The sequence below is a fragment of the Pecten maximus genome, chromosome 1 (genome assembly GCF_902652985.1).
Source record: "Pecten maximus chromosome 1, xPecMax1.1, whole genome shotgun sequence".
NCBI lineage: Eukaryota > Metazoa > Mollusca > Bivalvia > Pectinida > Pectinidae > Pecten > Pecten maximus.
This window is the reverse complement of record NC_047015.1, coordinates 2,392,244-2,417,929: the sequence shown is the minus strand read 5'-3', so window position 1 is coordinate 2,417,929 and position 25,686 is coordinate 2,392,244. Positions and strand designations below refer to the sequence as shown.

General features: G+C 37.6%; 1 protein-coding gene across 11 annotated transcripts in view; it reads left to right on the top strand.

The window, feature by feature from the left end:
- The window catches only part of LOC117322269 (ubiquitin-conjugating enzyme E2-17 kDa), a 64,712-nt gene that overhangs the window by 12,582 nt on the left and 26,444 nt on the right, over positions 1-25,686 (top strand). For 2 of the 11 annotated variants that reach the window (XM_033877081.1, XM_033877088.1), the window contains exons 6-7: positions 20,801-20,944; positions 21,283-23,371. The exons of 3 other annotated variants lie outside the window; for them this stretch is intronic. In XM_033877081.1, the coding sequence (XP_033732972.1) occupies positions 20,801-20,943 (143 nt within the window). In that variant the 3' untranslated portion in view covers position 20,944; positions 21,283-23,371. Of the gene's footprint in view, positions 1-7,605; positions 8,114-11,911; positions 15,271-20,800; positions 20,945-21,282; positions 23,372-25,686 lie in introns of those variants that run through there. 6 more of the 11 variants (XM_033877155.1, XM_033877164.1, XM_033877126.1 and 3 more) reach the window with 4 other exon arrangements.

Below are 25,686 nucleotides of genomic sequence, written 5' to 3'. Positions count from 1 at the left end.
ATTTGCATTCACCTACTCAGCTGACATTTTCAGTTTATCTGAAAGAAATTGTTGCAGGATGTGGTCTCTTACTTCCAGGTCTTATTTGACTTTTCAATCACATTGGTATATATATGAAATTATCCCTCATCAGCCGAGCTTTTGCATTGACAAGTTAATTTTTAGGTCACCTGCCCAAAGGGCAAGTGAGCTTATGCCGTGGCGCGGCGTCCGTCGTCCGTCCGTCGTCCGTCCGGCGTCAACTTTCCATTCAAGCAACTTCTTCTCAATAACCAAAAGGCCTAGAGACCTAATATTGGGCCTGTAGCATGCTGGGGTGAAGGGCTACCAAGTTTGTTCAAATGAATGACCTTGACCTTCATTCAAGGTCACAGGAGTCAAAAAGGCTAAAATCTTCAAACGACTTCTTCTCAACAACCAACAGTCCCAGGGAGTTGATATTGGGTCTGTAGCATGCTGGGGTAAAGGGCTACCAAGTTTGTTCAAATGAATGACCTTGACTTTCATTCAAGGTCACAGGAGTCAAAAAGGCTAAAACAAAATTAGACGACTTCTTCTAAATAGCCAAAAGACCCAGGGACTTGATATTGGGTCTGTAGCATGCTGGGGTGAAGGGCTACCAAGTTTGTTCAAATGAATGACCTTGACCTTCATTCAAGGTCACAGGAGTCAAAAAGGCTAAAATCTTTAAACGACTTCTTCTCAATAACCAAGAGTCCCAGGGACTTGATATTGGGTCTGTAGCATGCTGGGGTGAAGGGCTACCAAGTTTGTTCAAATGAATGACCTTGACCTTCATTCAAGGTCACAGGAGTCAAAAAGGCTAAAATCTTTAAACGACTTCTTCTCAATAACCAAGAGTCCCAGGGAGTTGATATTGGGTCTGTAGCATGCTGGGGTGAAGGGCTACCAAGTTTGTTCAAATGAATGACCTTGACTTTCATTCAAGGTCACAGGGGTCAAAAAGGCTAAAATCTTTAAACGACTTCTTCTCAATAACCAAGAGTCCCAGGGAGTTGATATTGGGTCTGTAGCATGCTGGGGTGAAGGGCTACCAAGTTTGTTCAAATGAATGACCTTGACCTTCATTCAAGGTCACAGGAGTCAAAAAGGCTAAAATGTTTAAACGACTTCTTCTCAATAACCAAGAGTCCCAGAGACCTAATATTTGGCCTGTAGCATGCTGGGGTGAAGGGCTACCAAGTTTGTGCAAATGAATGACCTTGACCTTCATTCAAGGTCACAGGGGTCAAAAAGGCTAAAATCTTCAAACGACTTCTTCTCAATAACCAACAGTCCCAGGGAGTTGATATTGGGTCTGTAGCATGCTGGGATGAAGGGCTACCTAGTTTGTTCAAATGAATGGCCTTGACCTTCATTCAAGGTCACAGGGGCCAAAAAGGCTAAAATCTTTAAACGACTTCTTCTCGATAACCAACAGTCCCAGAGACCTAATATTTGGCCTGTAGCATGCTGGGGTAAAGAGCTACCAAGTTTGTTCAAATGAATGACCTTGACTTTCATTCAAGGTCACAGGAGTCAAAAAGGCTAAAATCTTTAAACGACTTCTTCTCAATAACCAAGAGTCCCAGAGACCTAATATTTGGCCTGTAGCATGCTGGGGTGAAGGGCTACCAAGTTTGTTCAAATGAATGACCTTGACTTTCATTCAAGGTCACAGGAGTCAAAAAGGCTAAAATCTTTAAACGACTTCTTCTCAATAACCAAGAGTCCCAGAGAGTTGATATTGGGTCTGTAGCATGCTGGGGTGAAGGGCTACCAAGTTTGTTCAAATGAATGACCTTGACCTTCATTCAAGGTCACGTCGATCAAGTATGCTTAAATCTTTAAATGACTTTTAGTGAAAATCCAAAGTGCAGAGAGACATTATATTGGTCCTGTAGCATGCTTTCAAATAACTGCAGGATCCATATATGAAAAGATCACTGCATTGCAGGTGAGCGATTTGGGCCCATTGGGCCCTTGTTTTAATAGAATGACTTTCAGATTCCAGCGTACTGATATGATACTTGACCCCGTCCATTTTCTCTGATTGTATCTTTAGTTTTTCTCAGACTCGCAGAAACCTCCAACTTCAGTACTGCAAAGTCATTATCAAACTTTGACAGCTAATATCCAAAGCATTCACTTTTTTCGACACTGACTTTACACATGTTTCTCGAGATATCCACTTTTTTGTCAGACTGACAACATCTTTACTCAGTAACGCAACACTGTTAAGGAGGTCCTCAGTCCATAGAGGACCATTCTCAGACACTGGGACATTGGCTTTCTAATAGTGCATGCACACCTAAATGGTTGAATGAAGATTTGCTAAAAGAGCTGACTAAATGGTGCCACTGGATTAGCGGAACAAAAAAAGAGGACGGAAGGGTCAGTTTTAACGCTATATTTAGCAAAACGATCAGTCATACTGAACAAATAGCAGCTAGTTTTCTTTCTGGAGACCGAACAATGGCCTAAAGATTTGTAATTAGGTGGAAACTTAACCACTGTTCTAACTGTATACATTTAATAAGGATATTTTGCAGTGATAGCTGAGATATCTAGGTGAGCGATTCAGGCAATCATCAAGATTTCCTTCTTCAAGGTACTTGGAGAACTTCATTTAATCTGTTCTTAACCTAACTGTGAAATTATTAGTTGCTTTCACTAGCTAAAAAATGTCATAAGTTGAAAATAACTCTATTTGCAGATCTTGAAAATACATTAGTTATTAGTCCATAGCTTCTCAGTAATACTTTAATATTGTGAAGGACAAGATAGCCTCTGAACTGATGAACCATGCATTGTCTGTTCTTTTACTTTTAAACACTTAATTGTCCAGAAGGGCTGTGAAAATTAAAGACTACTTGATCTGAGCGTTGTTGTGCCACTTGCAAGAGGACTAAATATAAAAAAAAAAATAGTTAAAAATTGGAAAAATATCTTATAAAGACACTGATACACACATTACAGGATTGACATGAGTGTCCTAACTTTATCTTTGGGACTCATTTAAATTAGATGTGAAACTCGGACTTCTAGCTCTACTTGTAGCGAGAAGATAAAAAACCGCTGTGCTTCAATTTCATTGTGGGGCCGTGGTGGCCAAGTGGTTAAGGTGTCCTGACACTTTATCACTAACCCTCCACCTCTGGGTGGCGAGTTCAAAACCTACGTGGGGCAGTTGCCAGGTACTGATCGTAGGTCGGTGGTTTTTCTCCGGGTACTCCGGCTTTCCTCCACCTCCAAAACCAGGCACGTCCTTGAATGATCCCTGGCTGTTAATAGGACATTAAAAGAAAACAAACAAAAAATCAATGAAGTGTGACATTTCATAATTACCGTGTTGATGATACACTGCAATCATAATGTCCCTCAGGGTATTAATTGGATACCTGTATAAATCACTTATATATGATTACGTAAGTCCCGAGACACAATTAGGCTTCATGCAATACCTGTCACAGGTGTTGTTTCATGGTTACATGGCAAATGGAAGTGTACAAGGGGTCTTATTGTGGTAGGAATGGGGTCCAAATAGAGATAAAATCCATGTATGGATGCAGGTTTTAACCGAGACTAAGTTTCAAGTAATCTATTCTAATCGCCGCCTCTTGTCCATGGCCCTTACAATTTATGACTTCTCTGGAAACCCAGGACCAATTTCATTGATTCATTCTTCTAAAAACCCAAGATATCTTCTCAAGGCCAAGATAAGGTAGAATTAAATACTTGTCATGGTGGAAGGGTCTCAGGTGCTTTACCAAAATTGTGAATTTCATGACCCTGGGGGTCCAGGTTTTTAGCTCACCTGGTCCGAAGGACCAAGGTGAGCTTATGCCATACCGTGGCGTCCGTCGTCCGTCCGCCCGTCAACAATTGACTTATTTGACTTCTTCTTCATAACCGCTAATCAGAATTTGAACAAATTTGGTTAGAAGCATCCCTATGGGTAGGGGACTCAAATTGTACAAATGATGGGGCTGACCCCCTGGGGGCCTCTGGGTCGGGGCCAAAAGGGGTCATTTTGGCGCTATTGATATAAACGACTTCTTCTCTGAAACCAAGCAATGGCTATCACTCATATTTGCCTGGTAGCATCACTATGGGGTGGGGATTCAAAATTGTACAAATGATCGGGCTGACCCCCAAGGGGCCTGACGGGCGGTGCCAAATGTGGTCAATCTGGCTATATTGATATAAACGACTTCTTCTCTGAAACCAAGCAATGGCTATCGCTCATATTTGCCTGGTAGCATCATTATGGGGTGGGGATTCAAAATTGTACAAATGATGGGAGTGACCCCCCAGGAGCTCGAGGGGCGGGGCCAAATGTGCTCAATCTGGCTATATTCATATAATTGACTTCTTCTCTGGAACCAAACAATGGATATCTCTCATATTTTACTGGTAGCATCACCTTGGGGTAGGAATTTGAAATTGTACAAATGGTGGGGCTGACCCCCAAGGGGCCTGAGGGGCGGGGCCAAAATTGGTCAATTTGTTTAAACAACTTCTTATCTGAAACTAAGCAATGGATATTACTCACATTTGTATGGTAGCATGGTTATGGGGTGGGGATTCAAAATTGTGCAAATGTTGGGGTTGACCCGGGCCTCCAGGTGGCTGAGGGGTCGGGGCAAAAGGGGTCAATTTGGCTAAATTGATTTTAACAACTTATTCTCTGAAACTTAGCAATGGCTAGACTGGTAGCATCCTATTGGGGTAGGAATTCAAAATTGTATAAAGGAAGGAGCTGACCCCCCAGGGGGCAGAGGGCAGGGTCAAAAGGGGTCAATTAATCTAAACAAGATCTTCTCTGAAACTAAGCAATGGATATCACTCACATTTGTGTGGTAGCATCCCTATGGGGTCGCGCCAAAAGTCAATTTTATTTCATGGATTAATGTACTTTTTGGCATTTTTAGTATTAAAATAAAACCAATATACATGTACCCATATAAAATGCTTATGATATATATTGAAATAGCAATACCAGTGACAAATATACTTAAGCATCATTCTTGTTTCATATCTCATGAAACCAGGTGAGTGATACAGGCCCTCTGGGCCTCTTGTTTTTAAAAGATTTAATTTCAAAGAACTTCTGCATATCTGGTTTGGATAGGACATGGAGATGAAATTTGTAATTGAGTGGTTCCATTGTTTTGGTGGATTTTGAGGCTTTTAGAAATCTTGGAATAGATCTTCAGGCATAGTGGCAGATAGTAATGGGGAACCATCACCTGACACACAGGAATATCTAGAGTAAAAAATAATAACATTAAGTTGTTTTTTACTTGATTCTTGTCATGAGACAAATTACAATCGCTAATAAAAACTGTATCCTTTGCAATAATTCTCACAATTGGAGTAAAAATCTGTGGAGTATAGTTTATCAAACAAAAGTGACATTTTCTTTCGGTTGTGCTATAATAGAATGCTGATGTCTGGTATCAGCCATACCCAACAATAAACCCATAATACTGAAAATGCTTACCGTCAAAACTTCGAGTTATTTGTGCACCCTAAAAATTACCTGGAGTTTTAAGTTGTCTGTCCATCTGTCTGACTGTAGACACAGTTAGGGGGGTTTACTGGAGTTGGGTTGTCTGTCTGTAGACACATCTTGTCAGACAACTCCTCCTAAACTGATTGGCCGATTCCATTGATACTACACAAATAGAGATGACCATGTGTAGATGTGCATGCAGCTGTTTAAATTCCGAAATTTTTTGTTGCCATTGTAACTGGTCACTATTCATAGGTTTTTCTTGTGCCGACAACTCCTGAACTTGTGAACCAATTTTCACAAAACTTCACAGAAATTTTAGGGAACATGTGCAGTTAGGGGAATGTTGGGGAACATGTTCAGATGTGCATGCAGCTGCTTAAATTCCAAATTTTTGTTGCCATAGTAACTAGTCACTAAAAACAGGTTTTTAGGGTCCAGACAACTCTTCCAAAACCTGTGGACTGTTTTCAACAAAACTTGTGACTAAATTATCTTTAATATGAACAACACATATTCCAGCAATTCTGAATTTCAGTAATAGGGGCATGCACAGGTTATCTTTGTTAGCCTCTAAATAACAGTACCAGTTGTCCATTGACTCATGCGGGTGGCAGGGGTATTAGTCGGCCATCCTGATGACAGATCTAGTTGAAACCGTCAGATCCGAACCCCATAATTATATCCATATATAGCATCGCTGGGCATCAAGAGATAAACACAATCCTGATGTAAAAATAGGTCCAAGGATCTTTCCCAATCCTCAGTTCTTTAAGAAAGGGACCCGTAGGTATTTCCCCACCCCTAAGGACTTAGATTCTTCTTTATATCTTTAAAACTTTTCAGATCCCAACCTCATAATCATATAAAGCATAGCTGGGCATCAAGAGATAAACACAATCCTGATATGAAAATAGGTCCAAAGACTTCGTTTCTGGGTTATATCAGTGAAGCAGTTGAGATCACCATCCCATAATCATTTATAGCATTGTTAGACATAACAGATAAAGCTATTAACAAATTGAAATGAACATTAATTTGATGTTTGGTCATTCAACCAGGTGAGCGATACAGGCCCTCTGGGCCTCTTGTTTGAGAAGTATTGGAAGAATTTTTCCAAAACTTCATCTGTAGATTCCCCTTGGTGCCTAGTTGTGCCCCTTTTTATTTTGAGTCTGAAGAAAGAGAGTTCTACCTTTAATAATTGTTTATTTTTTGTCCTTTATATCTCATTGAGGTCCGTCGTTGCTGGTGTCTGTTGTGTGTCTTTCTTCGTCTGTTCGTAAACAATTTACATTTTCGGTTTCTTCTCAATAACCAAAATGTCTAGAGACCTGATATTGGGCATATAGCATGCTAGGGGTGAAGAGCTGTCAACATTGTTCAAATATATGACCTTGATCTTCATTCAAAGTCACAGGGGTCAAATATGCTAAAATCTTAAAATGACTTCTTCTTAATAACCAAGAGGCCCATGAGACCTAATATTAGGCCTGTTGCATGCTGGGGTGAAGGACTATCAAGATTGTTCTAATGAATGCCAATGAATTACCTTGACCTTCATTCAGGTCATGGAGGATAAACTGAAATTCCCCTTTGTCCCTAGTTGTGCCCATGTAGTTTTGAATCATATTGGGAAAACAAAATATCCGACAGACAGCCATCTGTTTTCTCATTTTCTTGAGAGGTATTGGTAATTTCATAGGTAGGTCCCCCTTGGTCCCTAGTTTTGACCATTTTATGATGAGCCTGATCCAGAAAAGAAAATGACTGATGGTTGAAGCATTATTTTATTTCTCAGAAAGCTCTTACTTCTTAGATCTCTCTTGGATTTCCTGTGTAGCATAGGTTCTCCTATTTATCCAATCATTAAAGTAGAGAAAAGGTCAGTTTTACATATGAACCAGTTAAGATTATTCAATGATGGGTGCCAAGTTTTCGAATAAAATGTGTAAAGATAAAATTTAATTTGGGGATGGAGCAAAAAATGTGTTCTGGAGTACCAAGATTTTATTTTATCACCACCAAACAACTGAGCGATAATTTATTTTTTCTTGTAGCGCTGAATTTGTTTTCTTTGCTTTCAGTTTTGCTGTCAATATGCTCTCTACTTAATGATCCCAATCCTGATGATCCCTTGGTACCAGAAATTGCCAGAGTTTATAAAACAGATAGAGAGAAATATCAGAAAACGGCTAAAGAATGGACCCAAAAATTTGCCACATGATATGAGTAAAAGCTGACTATTGACACAAGTACATATTATATAGAGAACAGCCAATGATTCTGACTGCAAGCACAAGTGCTGATTCCATTTTAAATACTATGAGAAGTGAATTGTTTTTAGCTCGCTTGCCTGAAGGACAACAGAGCTTATGCTGTGGTGCGTCATCCATCCATCCAGCGGCAAATTTATAGCTCACATGGTCCGAATGAGTTTATATAATTATGCTGTACCGTGGCGTCTGTCATCTGTCCATCATCCGTCTGTCCGTCAACAATTTACTTCTTCATAACAGCAGATCAGAATTGAACAAATTTTGACTGGTAGCATCATTATGGGGCGGGGATTTAAAATTGTACAAATGGTAGGGCTGACCCTCTTGGGGGCTGAGGGGTGGGGCAAAAAGGGATCAATTTGGCTTAATTGATAGAAACGACTTCTCTGGAATTAGCAATGGATATCGCTCATATTTGCCTGCATTATTATGGGGAAGGGATTCAAAATTGTACAAATGGTTGGGCTAACCCCTAGGGGCCAGAGGGCAGAGCTAAAAGGCGACAATTCCACTAAATTGATATAAACAACTTATTCTCTGAAACAAACAATGGATATCACTTATATTTGTCTGGTTGCATCCCTATGGGGTAGGGAATCAAAATTGTAGAAATGGTGGGACTGACCCCCTCGGCCAAGTGACCTTTTCTAATCGCTTTTGTCCGTCGTTGCTGGTTTCTGTTGTGCGTCTTTCTTCGTCTGTTCATAAACAATTTACATTTTCGGTTTCTTCTCAATAACCGAAATGTCTGGAGACCTGATATTGGGCATATAGCATGCTGAGGTGAAGGGCTGTCAAGATTGTTCAAATAAATTACCTTGACCTTTATTCAAAGTCACAGGGGTCAAATATGCTAAAATCTTAAAATGACTTCTTAACCAAGAGGCCCTGAGACCTAATATTAGGCCTGTAGCATGCTGGGGTTAATGGCTATCAAGATTGTTCAAATGAATGCCAATGAATTACCTTGACCTTCATTCAGGTCATAGAGGATAAATATGCTAAAACTTTAATTTAGACCGACTTCTCATTAAGCAAGAAGGCTAGAAACCTGATATTGGGCCTATAGCATGCTGGGTAAAAGGCTATAACGTTTGTTCAGATGAATGAGTATGACCTTGACCTTCATATACAGCCTCGGATGAATGAGTATGACCTTGACCTTCATATATGGCCACCAGGCTCAAATATGCTAAAATCTTTTAAATGTCTTCTAGAGGACCAACACACATAGAAATTATATATAATTTGCCTGTAGCATGCTGGAGTGAACATATTGATTTTATATTCAAGTTCACTGAAATCAAATCTACCAAAATATATTAAAATTCAGGTGACTGTTAAGGCACATGGGTCTCTTGTTGCTTTAAAAGGCCTACTCCTCCTTAGCCCTTGGGTAGAAGGGCTGAATTAAATCAAAATTTAATGTGAAACATCATTGTAAGAGGGCAATCATATCTTATATAAATGAGGCTGGTATGGCCCAAGTTGCAGGGCCTCAAAAGGGGAATTTCGGTGATTTTTTTGCTTCAAAACCATACTCTTCCTTAACCTTTCAGTGGATTGCATTCTTATTTGTTGTGAAATATCATTGGGGGAGTCCAATATTATTTTATATAGATTAGGCTGGTGTGACTCCAGAGACCTGAGTGGCGGGGCCCCAGAAGGTGAACTTTGGTGAATTTTTAGGTCATCTGACCCAAAGGGTCAGGATGACCTATAGCCATCGTGCTTCGTCCGTCGCCGTGCGCGTGCGCCATCCGTAAACTTTTTCTTTCAAAACGCTACTCCTCCTTAACGCTTCAGTGGATTACTTCCAAATTTGGTTTGAAGCATCATCGGGGGAGGGCAATCATATTTTATATAAATGAGGCTGGTCTGACCCCTGGGGCCAGAGGGGCGGGGCCCCAAAAAGGGAACTTAGGTGAATATTTGCTATAAAATCCTACTCCTCCTTTACCCTTGGGTGGATTACAACTAAATTTGGTGTGAAACATCATTGGGGGAGGGCGGTCATATTTTATATAAATAAGGTTGGTGTGACCCCTGGGGCCTGAGGGGCGGGGCCCCAAAAGGGGAACTTTGATGAAATTTTGCTATAAAATCCTACTCCTCCTTAACCCTTTAGTGGATTTCAACCAGATATGTTGTGAAACATCATTTGGGGAAGGCGGTCATATTTTATATAAATGAGGCTAGTGTAACCCCTGGGGCCAGAGGTGAGGGGCCCCAAAAGGGGAACTTTGATGAAATTTTGCTTTTAAAATACTACTCCTCCTTTACCATTGGGTGGATTACAACTAAATTTGGTGTGAAACATCCTTTGGGAAGGGTGGTCATATTTTATATAAACGAGGCTAGTGTGACCCCTGGGGCCTGAGGGGCAGGGCCCCAAAAGGGGAACTTTGGTGAATATTTGCTGTTAAATCCTAATCCTCCCTAACCTTTTGGTGGATTACAACCAAATTTGATGTGAAACATAAGGTGACGGGAATCATATTTTTTAATGAGACAGGTCTGACCCCTGGGGAAAGAAAGATGGGGCAAAAGGAGTGCTTAGGTTAAACATTTCTTTAAAATGCTATTCCTCCTTAATGCCTGAATTGATTACAACCATATTTAGTATGAAACATTATTGGGGAAAGGCAATCCTAATTAATATAAATGAGTCTTGTCTGACCCATTGGGACAGAGGGACATGTCCCAAAAATGGAAACTTCGCTAGAATTTTGCTTTAAGATGCTGCTCTCCCTGGATAAGTTAAATGGATAAGAACCAAATTTGATCTGAAACATAACTGGCTGCGATAAATAATTTATGGTAATAATGCTGGATTGAGGGGTGTGTCCCTGCTGTAAGTGTAAGTGTTTGTCAGATGACCGTTAAGGCCCATGGGCCTCTTGTTTCTTTAAAAGCCTACCCTTCATTAACCCTCTGGTGGATTACATTCCAATTTGTTGTGAAACATGAATGGGGAGGGCAGTGTTATTTTAAATAAATGAGGCCTGCATGATCCCTGTGGCCAGTGGGATGGGGCTCCAAAAGGGGAACTTTGCTTAAATTTTTCTTGTAAACTCTTACTCTTTCTTAAACTTTGGGTGGATTACAACCAAATTTGGTATAAAACATCGTTTGGGGAGACTACTCATATTTTATATAAATGAGGCAGGTGGGGCCCCAAGTGGTGAGGCCCCTTAAAGGGAACTTTGCTGTAATTTTGCTTTCTATATAATAATGATTCAATTGTCAGATGACCATTAAGGGCCTTGGCCATCGTATTTACTTCCTTGTTAGAATGGAGTAAGCTGTTGTAGTTCAGGTTTGTGAAGCTGTTACTTCCCTATCAGTATAATGGTGGGTATCCTGTGCTTGCTAAATGATGACTATACAGGTGCAAACTATATCTGGTTGTCATGATTTGTTTAGCCCATCAACCCACCATCATAAGATAGTGTGCAATTCAAATCACTTTATGTCCGTGGTCTGTTAGCAATTCTTTATCATTATTTCTGAAAAAGAACTTCACAAGTAGGCTCCCTAGGTCCATAGTTGTGCCTAATACATTTTGAATCTGATCCGAATAAGAGAGTGATTTCCACTTTGTCCCTAGTTGTGCCCATGTAGTTTTAATCATATTGGGGAAAACAAAATAGCCGACAGACAGCCATCTTTGATTTTGCTGGTGCTAAGTTTGTTTTCTCATTTTCTTGAGAGGTATTGGTAATTTCATAGGTAGGTCCCCCTTGGTCCCTAGTTTTGACCATTTTATGATGAGCCTGATCCAGAAAAGAAAATGACTGATGGTTGAAGCATTATTTTATTTCTCAGAAAGCTCTTACTTCTTAGATCTCTCTTGGATTTCCTGTGTAGCATAGGTTCTCCTATTTATCCAATCATTAAAGTAGAGAAAAGGTCAGTTTTACATATGAACCATTTAAGATTATTCAATGATGGGTGCCAAGTTTTCGAATAAAATGTGTAAAGATAAAATTTAATTTGGGGATGGAGCAAAAAATGTGTTCTGGAGTACCAAGATTTTATTTTATCACCACCAAACAACTGAGCGATAATTTATTTTTTCTTATAGCACTGAATTTGTTTTCTTTGCTTTCAGTTTTGCTGTCAATATGCTCTCTACTTAATGATCCCAATCCTGATGATCCCTTGGTACCAGAAATTGCCAGAGTTTATAAATCAGATGAACAGAAATATCAGAAAACAGCTAAAGAATGGACCCAAAAATTTGCCATGTGATATGAGTAAAAACTGACTATTGACACAAGTACATATTATATAGAGAACAGCAAATGTTTCTGACTGAAAGCACAAGTGCTGATTCCATTTTAAATACTATGAGAAGTGAATTGTTTTTAGCTTGCTTGTCTGAGGGCAAGTGAGCTTATGCTGTGGTGCGTCATCCATCCGTCCAGCAATAACTTTTTAGCTCACATGGTCCAAAGGACCAAGGTGAGTTTATATAATTATGCTATACCGTGGCGTCTGTCATCTGTCCATCATCCGTCTGTCCTTCAACAATTGACTTTTTCTTCATAACAGCAGATCAGAATTGAACAAATTTTGACTGGTAGCATCATTATGGGATGGGGATTAAAAATTGTACAAATGGTTGGGTCCTTATGGCAATATTCATATTGATGACTTCTTCTCTGGTACTAAGCAATGTATGACATTGATATTTTTAGTGGTAACATCCCCAGGAGGCTGGGCTTCAAATTTATACAAATAATGGACCTGAAACCCCTACCCTACCCCACCCACCCCACCCCACCATTCAGATCCCCACCCCATAACCTATATATTATAGCCCTGCTGGGCATCGAGATATGAACACAATCCTGATGTGAAAATAGGCCCGGCGTCTTTCCCCATTCCCAAGGGACTTACTTTCTTTAAATACAATCATGTTGAATCTTGACTTTGTTTCTGGCTTATATCTTTGAAGTAGTTGAGATCCCCACAACATAACCAACATACATCAACAAATAAAGCTATTAGCAAATGGAAAATACATATTATTTTGATTTTTGCTAAAATAAACCAGGTGAGCGATACAGGCCCTCTGGTCCTCTTGTTCCTTCAAGCAACTTCTCAAAATTCATGAGTCACAAAGTGGCGATATTGGTCCTGTAACATGCTGGGATGAAGGGCTATCAATTTAATTCAAATGAATAAGCCTGACCTACATTCAAATTTGCTAAAATCTTTAAATAACTTCTTTTCAATAACCAAAAGGCTCAGGGAGTTGATATTGGGCCTGTACCATGCTGGGGTAAAGGGCTACAAAGTTTGTTGAAATGAAAGACTTTGACCTACAATCAAGTTCACAGTTCAACTAGGATAATATCTTCAGATGACTTCTAAATAATCAAAAGGCTCAGATACTTGCATGCTTGGCTAAAGGGCTATCAATTGCAAGTTCATTCAAATGAAAAACTTTGACCTACATTCAAGGTCACAGGGATCAAATAGGCTTGAATCTTTTAACAATCATTTTTTCATAGTGAAGAGTCCTTATTATTAGGCCAATAGCACGCTGGATTGAAGGATTTGAAAACATAAATAAACCTTGGATAGCCTACTCTGATATTTGAAAAGTAGTAATTAGCACATGATCTGCAGAAATGACCTAGATCAACTTCAAAGTTGCTGTAGAACCAGATGAGCGATACAGGCCCATTGGGCCTTTTGTTTGTATTATTATTGGTTGAATAATTGTGTGATAGATATTTCATGTTTGACACTTCAATATAATAAATATTTTCATGTTTTAAATGAGGACTAATTCAGTTCTGGTCTGAAAAGTCTGATGATTTTGGAATCATTTTTTCTCTTAAAGGGCTTAGTCCTAATTATTTGATTTCACATGCAAATTGTTGATGATCGAGATAATGTTCTACTATTAAGATTGAAGTTATTTTTCAAAGCATTTGACAACATAGGCATGTGATATTTGTACTTCATGTACACTCTTCCTTTACAGAATAGCATACATAATTTATAGTCAAATGAGTTGAAATAAGGGATGCTAATAGGGAAATTCAACTTTAAAGTTTAATATTTTGCCAGATTTCTGAAAAGTATCAATGTTATTCCTACCAAACATAAAATGAAGTTGCATTGTTGTATGCATCTCAGGACACCCTACGTATACAGATTGTATGAATCTTAAATTTTTACTGTATTTATGGATTAAAAACCTTGGATTTTAAGAAATTGACATAGTCTTTATTGTTTCTCCTATTGATTAGCAAAATTAGTCTAAACTAGAATTAATTCTATAATATGGCATATATATTTTTAATCACTTTTCAAGAAGTGATATTTGATGTAAAAATGATATTATGGTGCATTTTGAGAATTCAGTAAATCTTCAGTCAGTTTGAGACGGGTACAGTCCTAAAACACAGTGAACATCAGACTTGAAACCAAACTGTACAAGGAATGCTATGTATTTGTCTCTTATATAAGTCAGAATGATTAGTCTTTAGCTTCCAAAAATCACTCGCTTCAGACAGAAACATGCAAACAGATGCCTATTTTGTGTATTTGGAGGAATTGTGATTTGATTCCATTTTTAAGTCATCTCACCTGAAGGGTCAGGATGGCCTGCAGTCATCGTGCTTTGTCCGTCGCCATACGCCGTCTAATCCTATGGACTTTGTGAATACAATAACTGGAGTGAATATCAGACAAGTTCGAAAATGGAAATTATTTGACAGTAACTTACAGAGTTATTGCCCTTTAAAATGATATTATGATTGGACATGTAAACATGAAAACTGCAGCAAATGGCATTTTATATGAAGCCATATATTAACAAGATTTTTGATGAGTTCAATAATGGGAATTATTCATAATTAACTTGCAGAGTTATTGCCCTTTGTAATAATATTATTAAAAAACAATTTTTTTATTAATTAAGCATCAATATAAAGGCTACATGTATGAATAATCAATAGATTAAGTCATCAGAATATGCAGTAGTTTCAAGAATGTGAATTTTTTTTTTTTAATTGACCATTTCCATTATACTTCATATTAGTTTGTCAGTGATAAATAAGTTTTTTTTTGTTTGTATGTATATGTGTTTGTTCTTTAATTTCATAATCACAAGTTTCAAACATAATGAGTGAGTTACTTTCTATCTCCAATTTGGTTACTGAAAAAACCTACCATTTATAATGGCCTTCAAATTTAACTGTCAGTTAGTGATGTTATAGGGTTTAGTATACCTCTGCAATGAAGTTAACCCTCTCGTTGCCTCATTACTTACCATATAGGCATATGAATAGTTTGAATTATATTGAGACTGATTTGACTACTTTGGATTTTTTTTTTCTATCGAGGATAACTTTGTCATTTGTTGATAGATTTGTTATCATTTCTAGGTTATTAATATGATCAGGTAAAAATGGTAATTGAGGTGAAACTTATAAAAATGTTGAAGTACAATGCCCTGTGTTTGTTTTTACTTCATCAAATATAGTTTTGACACTTATTAACAACCAACAAACAACTACAGCAAAAAATCCAAAACTCACTTCAGGGAATAAGTTTTGGGCCCTTTTTTAGGTAAAAACTCTTACACCTATTATCACAGGTAGCACTTCGTTTCCAAATAGCAGTCCATAATAATTGGTAGTAAACCAAATCACAGGTGCAAACAAGCACAGGTAACAACAGGTAAATATGTCAAAATATGGTTCAAAACCATATTATTAATGTTTTTTTCATTATTGACTATTTAAATGAGTCCGAGAATATTCACACACAAAGACTAGTTGTTCCAAGTTGCGGCAGCTCAATCTTGGTAGCTCACGTTTTCACACGATATTAAAAAGCACATTCGTTGCCATATATTATCAGGTAGCACACCAAAGTAAGACGGCCTGGCCATGGGCAATTTATTTGTTAAGCAAATAACTCCTGTATTATGATATGCATAAAAAATGAAAAAATAAATGTACACTATAATTGGTATATTCAGTATGAAGAAGTACATACAGGCTTCACATTTATTAAAACAAAAATTCATAAATTGGTTCCGGATTTTAAATATCCGGATTTTCCGAACGTGTGTTTACACAGGAAATTTAGTTTTGCCTACAGCGAAAAATGGAAGCCCACAGGAAAGGTAAGATAGCGGAAAAACTTAATTTACAACCTATGTCCAAACAAGATTAATTCTGTCTTTGGGATAGAGATGTTTAATTTTAAATAGGTTTCAGAAAAAAAAATTGTGTAGAGAATTGTGCCATTTTGGGTCAAATATAATATTTTGCAATTTTTGAGAATTTTTTAAGCTGTTACCATGGTATTCACAGCTCTAAAACTCACAGAAAATATCAGTTTACTTATCCTTCAGAGCTCTATTAAAATTGCAAATGTTGTACAGATTTCAAATATATATACTTTATTAGAGGTTATATGTAAGGTTAACTGGCAATGTTTACCTATCTAAAACATGTACTGTTTTTACTGTACACTGCTACCTTAAATTTCCAAAATGATACCTATTCATTTAAGAAGGTGCAGGCAACACATCCACATCCACTGTGGAATTCTAGTTAAAGTATATTCTTCTTACCTCTACTAAATTATCCATGACATCTGTATGTGCTGTTAAGTCTTCACAACAGCTTCTTTGTGGAAAAAGATAAAAAGATTTTATAAACCAATTGGACAGAATCCTATTTAGAGGCTGACTGTCTCTAGGTGGAATTTTGTTTGTTTTGAATTAATATAATATTGAAACAATGTTGTAGTATATAGATATTGTGTAGATAATTTTCATAGCTCAAAATGTCCATGATTCAATGTTACATGCATTCTACAATAAAAAAAAATTTTGAGGAAGCAGATTTCTTTAGTAAAGGTGAAAAAATTTTAATTATGTCCCCCCCAAACGAAGTGGGGGGGGGGGGGGGGGGGGGGGACATATTGTTTTTGCTCCGTTTCTTCTTCTTATTATTATTATAACAACCTAACCGGTAATAAGTATTTATATATTAAAGTATTTAAAAGGTAAAAATTGTACTAATCCAGACAATTCTGCCGTTGATACATTTATTATGAGTTGTTTACAAAAGGATACGATAGTAATGTGGCCCTAGGGTCAGCTGAGGGAGTCAGATCAGGCCTGTAGACCAGTCAATTTTAAACAAAGATGCACTGTACATGAGAAGTACAAATATTCTTAAAAGAAAAATCCCACGGATAAGTAATTAGATCGACTATGGTTGAGAAGATGAATTATTTAATATGACCATATCTGTAAACTGGAAAATGAGAGTAGGTCTAGCCCAACTAGGTGAAGCAAATACTTCTATTTTCGCAATAACTTTTCGTTTTACTTGATACGATAGCTATGAACAAAATCAGTGTTACCTTCCGTTGTATTTTAGCACATTGGTGTCTCCAAAAAATCCGAAAATAATTCAGTAATGTTCAAGATCTTCTGTTTTTATTATCGTCATGTTTTTCGGGTCACGTTCTAATAGCATGTGAGCTTCCGGTTACGTCATCAAATTCATTTCCCGCGAATTTATTGGGAAATCTAAATCACCACTTAAAATGAAATGAAGTGAAAGAAATAAAAAATGTCTGAATAAAAATATTGTGATCAGTATTGAGTGCAACATTAAAGTTCCATCGTAATTAAATGCTATGATTCGCTAACCTAAATCATAAGTAATTGAAATTAAATTATTTTAAAATTCATATTTCGTTTCTATTATAATCTTAAAATTTGCATCACAAGATTGTTTAGAAGCTTTGCAGTACTGACTCTTTCAAACGCACAGATGCTTTGATTTGAACAAAGATGGCAACCAGATGCTGTGAGGTGGTTTGGATTGGAATTAAATTCAGTATATTTCGGCAAGTAAACATCGTACAATGTTCCCGTGTGGTCAGATCATCTAATTTTGTCATTATGTATTCAGAACAGTTGTTGTTTGGTCGCTACGGTCATTAACATAAAAATTCGGATTATTATATAAATACTTTAATTATTCTTATTTCTTCCACTTTCTTCTGCTGCGGAGGTTTTCGACACTTTTCTCAGAAACTACTGGGCGGATCATCATCAAACTTCACAGACATACTCTTTAGTGTATGGGTGTGTGCAACCAGGTGTTTTTTTGGCGATCGGACATCCAAGACGGCCGCTAGAGCCCACTTCCTGTTTTCCGATTTGAGTGAAAATTGGTGTATATGGGTTTTTAGGGATGCCGAATAACGTGGTAACATTTCCGAAAAGATGTTGCCATGGTAATGAAATGGTGGCCTGTGATTGGTCGAAATTTAGATATTGTCAGATTTTGATGAAATTTGGTATGTAGGTACATCATGGGACACCTGTCACTCCTGTAACCTCACTTTCACATTTTAACAAAATGGCCGCAATTTCCTGGCCTCTGATTGGTCCAAATTTACACATTGTCCGATTTTAATGAAATTTGTTATGTTGGTACATCTTGGGACACCGGTCACTCTCGTAACCTCACTTTCACTTTTTAACAAAATGGCTGCCATTTCCTGGCATCTGATTGGTCTAAATTTACATATTGTCTGATTTTGATGAAATTGGTTATGTTGGTACATCATGGGACACCGGTGACACTCTTAACCTAACTTTCACTTTTTAACAAAAAGGCCGCCATTTCCTGGCCTCTGATTGGTCTAAATTTACATATTGTCTGATTTTGATGAAATTGGTTATGTTGGTACATCTTGGGACACCGGTCACTCTCCTAACCTCACTTTCACTTTGTAACAAAATGGCCGCCATTTCCTAGCCTCTGATTGGTCTTAATTTACATATTGTCAGATTTTGATGAAAATTGGTATGTAGGGGTATTACGGGACTGCAAAATCAACTGAATGGTGTTCGCTACCATAAAAACCATACGGAAGCTACTGATTGGTCGAAATTTAGATGTTGTTTCGATTTTAATTAAATTTGGTACAGTGCAACTTCCGAAAACCGAACCTTCTAAAAACCGAACGCCTCTGAATACCGAACGAATTGACATTGTATGGAATTGGTCCTTCTTTATTATAGTATTAAAAAACTTCCAAATACCGATCCCTCTGAATTCCGAACACCGGACTGATTTTGTGTCTGGTTCCTGTTAAAATATACTAAAAATTACTTCTGATAACCGGCCTTACCTGAGCGATTATGACACGAGGTCAGGCCAGTGAACCGTGAAACAACAACTGTGACGGGTATTGTGTGAAGCCTTATTGTCTCGGGACCTACGTAGGTGATTTGTACAGGTATCCAATATATATCCCAAGGGGGCATTATGACGGATGGCCTAGTGTATAATCAACACGACAATTATGAAACAATGTCACACTTCATTGAAGCGCGTCGGTTCGTTTATCTTCTCAATGCAAGTAGAGCTAGAAGCCTGAGTTTCGCATTTAATTTAAATGAGGCCCAAAGGGGGTTTTCGTAAATGAAGCCTGTGATGTTTTTTTAGACAACAGCGATGTGGGAAATACGACCAGTATCATCTGATCAATTGTAATTGATATTGAAAAAAATATCTTCACACCCTTTAATATTAGTCGATATGTAAAATATTCCGTATTGGACTATCGGCCCCATCCACATGACGGAAGCTTCACCGGATGTAACAAAATGTAGGTCGATTGTAAAGTGTAGTTGTACATGTGAAAATACTGTTTAAAACTATAGTTATAGTCATTTGCCTTTCTTATATATTCTGCAATATATACATTGATTAACTTTCATAATATGCATATTATTCAGACAAACCAAATATTGTCTACGTGTGTACGTGCCGGTTTGTAATCGGGTGCATTCTAATAAAACATCGTCCGACCAATTATATCCGGAATTCGACCGGTCATTTTTCGATCAACTTCTCCAAACAGAACCCTCTGTAAACAGAACAAATAGTCATGTCCCATGCATGTTCAGTTTATAGAGGTTCCACTGTATATAGGGATATTGAGGGATGCCGAACGTAATGGTATGACTGCGGGGGTGTTTGGGGGACTTCTGCAATGGTTTCCCATTACAATTAGTACTTGTTATAAATTAAAGTGAAATTGATATGGCTGTAACGTGAATAAGGGAATGGCTGATTCAGCAATGATAATGGAGTGCACTTATTGTAGCTTGGTTGGTCCAACTTCTGTAAGCTGACATCATTGGCCCGATGTATTTGGAAAGGGTACTTTTTCTTGAGCCTATTCAAATTGTCTTTCATTCATTGTCCATCCTTCTTCCCTCTGGAAAATATTCTTGCTTCTGCTATTTCTCATAAAGCACTATATGGATCTTTTTCAAATTTCATATGTAGGTTCACCATGGCCCTATTGTTGTGCATATTGAATTTTGATACTGATCAGAAGCAAAATGGACAACGGGCAGCCATTTTGAATATTGTCAGTTGAATTTTGTTATCATTATGATGCTACTTGCTTTTCTCCCTCATTTTATTCCTTTATGCAAAGCACCTATGAGTGAACTTGACTAGCATTGTAGCATTAACACAAATAACAATATCAATTTAAATGCTTCATTTTCATCTGGCCATTATTCATTGCTTGTTGTTGTTGTACTAAAATAAGCTAGCCTTTTTTTGTAAATTTGAATCGGTTCTTTATTCCAATCTATGAATATTGGTTCAGTTAGTACTTTGATTATATACATAATCAAGTGGTCGGAGCAGAGTGGTAACCAGATCAGTTTCCGAAGGTATTGCGCGCCCATGCCATCTTGGGAGACAGTTCTAGGTAAAAACAATCTGAGGTTGCAGTGTTTGATAAGTGGTTATATGTAACATAATGGTTTTAGATTTAAAGATAAGTACTCATTCTTGAATTTATATCAACAATCATGTAATTATCTATGATTACATTGATATCTAACTAACACCTCCTTTAGTACTTCATTCAGTACTTTGATTAAATATTTGTTTGTGTTTGGATTTGATTACAGTACTGCTGTCAATTTGTTCTTTACTGTGTGACCCCAATCCTGACGATCCACTAGTTCCTGAAATTGCAAAACAATACAAGACTGACAGAAAAAAATATGAGGACACTGCCAAGGAATGGGCAAGAAAATATGCTATGAGTTAATGTAGGGTACTTTTTTTTGCTATTTTTATATCATAAATTGCATTAACATTATAACTTTATTTCAATCAAAACAGTGTTGCTGTTAACATCATAAAATGTGCTTACAAGTTTAGTTTTAATTTATATTAACTTGTAAGAGCATCAATTTGATATGCTCAATAACTATTTTGAAAATGTAATGGTTAAATCGATTTCTTACTAAGGTCAAATTAAATCTTATCAGTAGCAAAGCATTTTTACATAAACTTGCGGTGAAGGTTAGGATGATAAGGCCAAATGAATGTTTTAATGTGTTTTTGAATGTTTAACTAAATACATATTTTGTTTGGCCTAATTTAGTGTGACCTGATGACCTGTAGCCAATAATCAAACTATCAAGACACTAGGAACACAGCTAAGGGATGGACTCTTAGTTGTGCACAATAATCAAGGAACAGTGATGGCTGTGGACAGAACCAAATATTGACATGTGAAGATTTTAAATAAATAAGTGATAATTGTCACAGACCGAATCTAGTATCCCACATCATTCTCACCGATGAGATATTTCTACCTGTTCCTAAGCTGGTGTAGTATGATATGTATTGACTAGATACGTGGTGTTGTGTTTATCCACTGAACAACTGTACATATGTACATGTGATAGTATCAACTCAAGAAACGGTGTACAGTACATGGTAACATGTGTCATCATTAAGGAACTATACTTGATTCCATGGTTTGGTGTGTGGTGTGGATATATATTGACATACAGTATGAATACAATATTATTTACGATATTTTGGAGATACACTACACTTTGGGTGTATTGTATCTCTATACCAGGGGATTACTACACTTTAGGTGTATTGTATCTCTATACCAGGGGATTACTACACTTTAGGTGTATTGTATCTCTATACCAGGGGATTACTACACTTTAGGTGTATTGTATCTCAATACCAGGGGATTACTACACTTTAGGTGTATTGTATCTCTATACCAGGGGATTACTACACTTTAGGTGTATTGTATCTCTATACCAGGGGATTACTACACTTTAGGTGTATTGTATCTCAATACCAGGGGATTACTACACTTTAGGTGTATTGTATCTCTATACCAGGGGATTACTACACTTTAGGTGTATTGTATCTCTATACCAGGGGATTACTACACTTTAGGTGTATTGTATCTCTATACCAGGGGATTACTACACTTTAGGTGTATTGTATCTCTATACCAAGGGATTACTACACTTTAGGTGTATTGTATCTCTATACCAGGGGATTGTGTTAGTCTGGTGCGAGTCTGTAGTTACTGAGGTATACCAGGGTTCATTGTCTCGTTTTGTTGTACATTAATTACAAATTTACATCAAAAAGAGAATTGTCCCTTTGTTTTTAGCCCTCTGGCTATTTGTTTTGGTTACTATGGCATGGAATTTGACCCTCCATTTGTCCATTCCAGTTTCTTGTGGCCAAGCTTGGCCACACATATATATGATATAAGCAACTGCTTTCAACCTTGTCCCAAAAATGTGGAAATGTCTAATATTATTAAATTGAAGTGAATGAAAATACTTCCTGGATTGAACTTGAACCTGGAAATTGAAATAACCATAATTATTCAAATATTTAGGGATAGAAGTTTTGAACTTGTTGCATGCTTTTAAAATGCAAATTGCACATGCTCATAAAACTGGATTCTAATCCCATCACCTTTCAAAACTCTTGTTTTCGCTATAATAATGGAAACATGTAGTTTTATAGAAGTAGTGCTCATAAAAAGTGCTAGGTTAGAAGTGATGTTCTACTTATATATGATGTATGTATATAATTGAAAATGACATATATGGATAATCATCAGTGTTAGTTTTAGGATTTAATTTTGGAACATTTAGAATCCAAATCATCTGCCTGTTCAATACAGATTATAATACCCTTGTAAAGGGATTTTTGTATGTATTCAAAAGTATTGCACAAAATGGCTGTCTGTACTTTGCCGCACTCTGGTTTTTGTAATTTTCTGATTATCAATGTTGATGAAAATTGGTAATGGTGTACATTACAGAAGCTATTGCTTCATCATCTGATGGAGAAACATAAACATTTAACCTTGACCTCACTAACTGAAACCAAGTACACATCTGTATGCTGCATAAAAATTAATATTCAAACTTAACTTGTTCTTTATGACCTTTACCTGAGTTACAGCCCTTTTCTTTCCCATGGAACCCTTACATTTATAATTAATACCATTGGTTCTCCTTTTTTTGTATGGAGAAGACATGATTTTCATCACAACTTGTTCTATTTAGTAAGTCAGACAAATGTCTTGATTTATTTGAAATATATATATATATAATATGTTTAATGCAAGACATCAGTAAAGATTTTATTTCATGCCTGGGGCTGCAACTGAAATAAAGTGATCTTAAAAAAAGACATATACTTTGTTGGGTTTCTTTTTGTATGAAAACAGATTATGTGACATCAGATTGTAATTTTCCTATATTATGCAAAGATAACTGACACAAAGGTGAAGGTGAAATCTCAATACAAGATACTTTATTGAAAGGCAAGCATAACACAAATGCAAGCAATGATTGCGAAGCTCACCGGCAGCAGCAATCAGACTGTTTACCTGCCCTGTGAGCTTATGCTGTGGGGCGGCGTCCATTGTCCGTCCATCCGGCATCAACTTTTCCATTTAAACAACTTCTTCTCAATAACCAAGAGGCCCAGAGACCTAATATTGGACCTGTAGCATGCTGGGGTGAAGGGCTACCAAGTTTGTTGAAATGATTGACCTACATTCAAGGTCATAGGGGCCAAATAGGCAAAAATGTTTAACTTAACCAAGAGTCCCAGGGAGTTGATATTTGGTCTGTAGCATGCTGGGGTGAAGGGCTACCAAGTTTGTTCAAATGACCTCTTATGGATGTATAAACTAAATTAGAAGGGTGTGGACTTCGCTTTCAAAAAACTTTCCACAAAATCTTTAAAGTTGGTTTTGGTGCCAAAAAAGTTAAGTCCATAAAATGGAAAAATGCAAAAAGATCACAAATTTTTTTGTTTATGATTTTACCATGGTATCATTCCTATACCTCTAATGAATGAATGAAACTTACCCCAAAAACTTAAAAGAGGGTTGGGACATGGATGCTGGGGGTACAGCATTAGCTCAAGGTTACTCGTAACCAGTGAGCTAACAAGCATATATGTAGAAATTTTAATAGCAATGTGAAATATTAGTACTATTGAAATAAAGTACACCAAATATGATTAACAAACTAGTAATATTCGAAGAAAAACTACAAAAACAAAACTGAAACATAGAACCACAGTAATGGCACCCTTCAGATGACTAGAAGAAAAACCAACGAGACGGTGCCTGCATCTAACAAAGAATGGACCAGGGAGGGCTTGTGGGTGAGAAAATCAATGTGTATCTTGGCTCTGCAAGTATTATTAGCTCGAAGGACCAAGGTGAGCTTATGCCATATCATGGCATCCTGCTTTCGTCAACAATGACTTCTTCGTAACAGCTGTTTGGAATTTAACAAAATTTGGCTGGTAGCATCATTATGGGAAGGGGATTGAAACTTGTACAAATGATGGGGCTGACCCCCCTGGGGACTGAGGGGGGAGGCCAAAAAGGGTCAATTTGGCTTCATTGATATAAGCGAAGTCTTCTCAGAAACTAAGCAATGTATATCGCTCAAATTTGTCTGGTAGCATCGTTTTAGGTTAGGGATTCAAACTTGTACAAATGATGGGGCTGACACCCTGGGGACTGAGGGGGGAGGCCAAAAAGGGTCAATTTGGCTTCATTGATATAAGCGAAGTTTTCTCAGAAACTAAGCAATGTATATCGCTCAAATTTGTCTGGTAGCATCGTTTTAGGTTAGGGATTCAAACTTGTACAAATGATGGGGCTGACACCCTGGGGGCAGAGGGTGGGGCCAAATGGGGTTAAGTTGGCTTAATTGATATAAACCACTTCTCAGGAACTATAAGCAGTAGATATCGCTTATATTTGTCTGGTAGCATGGTTACGGATTGGGATTCAAAATTGTACAAATGGTGGGGCTGATGACCCGCCAGTGGCCTGAGGGGCTGGGCCAAAAGGGGGCAATTCGGCTAGATCTATATAAACGATTTCTTTGAAACTATAAGCAATGGATATCGCTCATATTTGTCTGATAGCATTGTTAAAGGGTGGGGATTCAAAATTGTACAAATAATGGGTCTGGCTCCCCAGGGGCCTGAAAGATGGGGCCAAAAGGGGTCAATTTGGCCAAATTGATATATAAACGACTTTTCCTCAGAAACTAAGCAAAATGGGTATCACTCATATTTGACTGGTAGCACCTCTATGGGATAGGGATTCAAAATGGTGCAAATGGCTTCCCTGGGAGCCTATGGGGCAAGGACAAAATGGTGCAATTTGCCTATATATTGCTATCAGCAACTAATTCTCTGGAAGTAAGCAATGGATATAATTCAAATTTAGGTGCTGTGAAAAAGCAACCTTAGCGGTCACTGCCAGATTTTGCTAGAACAAAGTCATTCGGAACTCTCGAGGGAATCAAAATGTCGCTAATAAGCAACTAATGGATATCGCTCAAATTTGTCTGGTAGCATCGTTATAGGTTAGGGATTCAAAATTGTACAAATGATGGGGCTGACATCTCAGGGGGCCAGAGGTTGGGCCTAAAAGGGGTCAATGTTACCAGAGGTTGGGCCTAAAAGGGGTCAA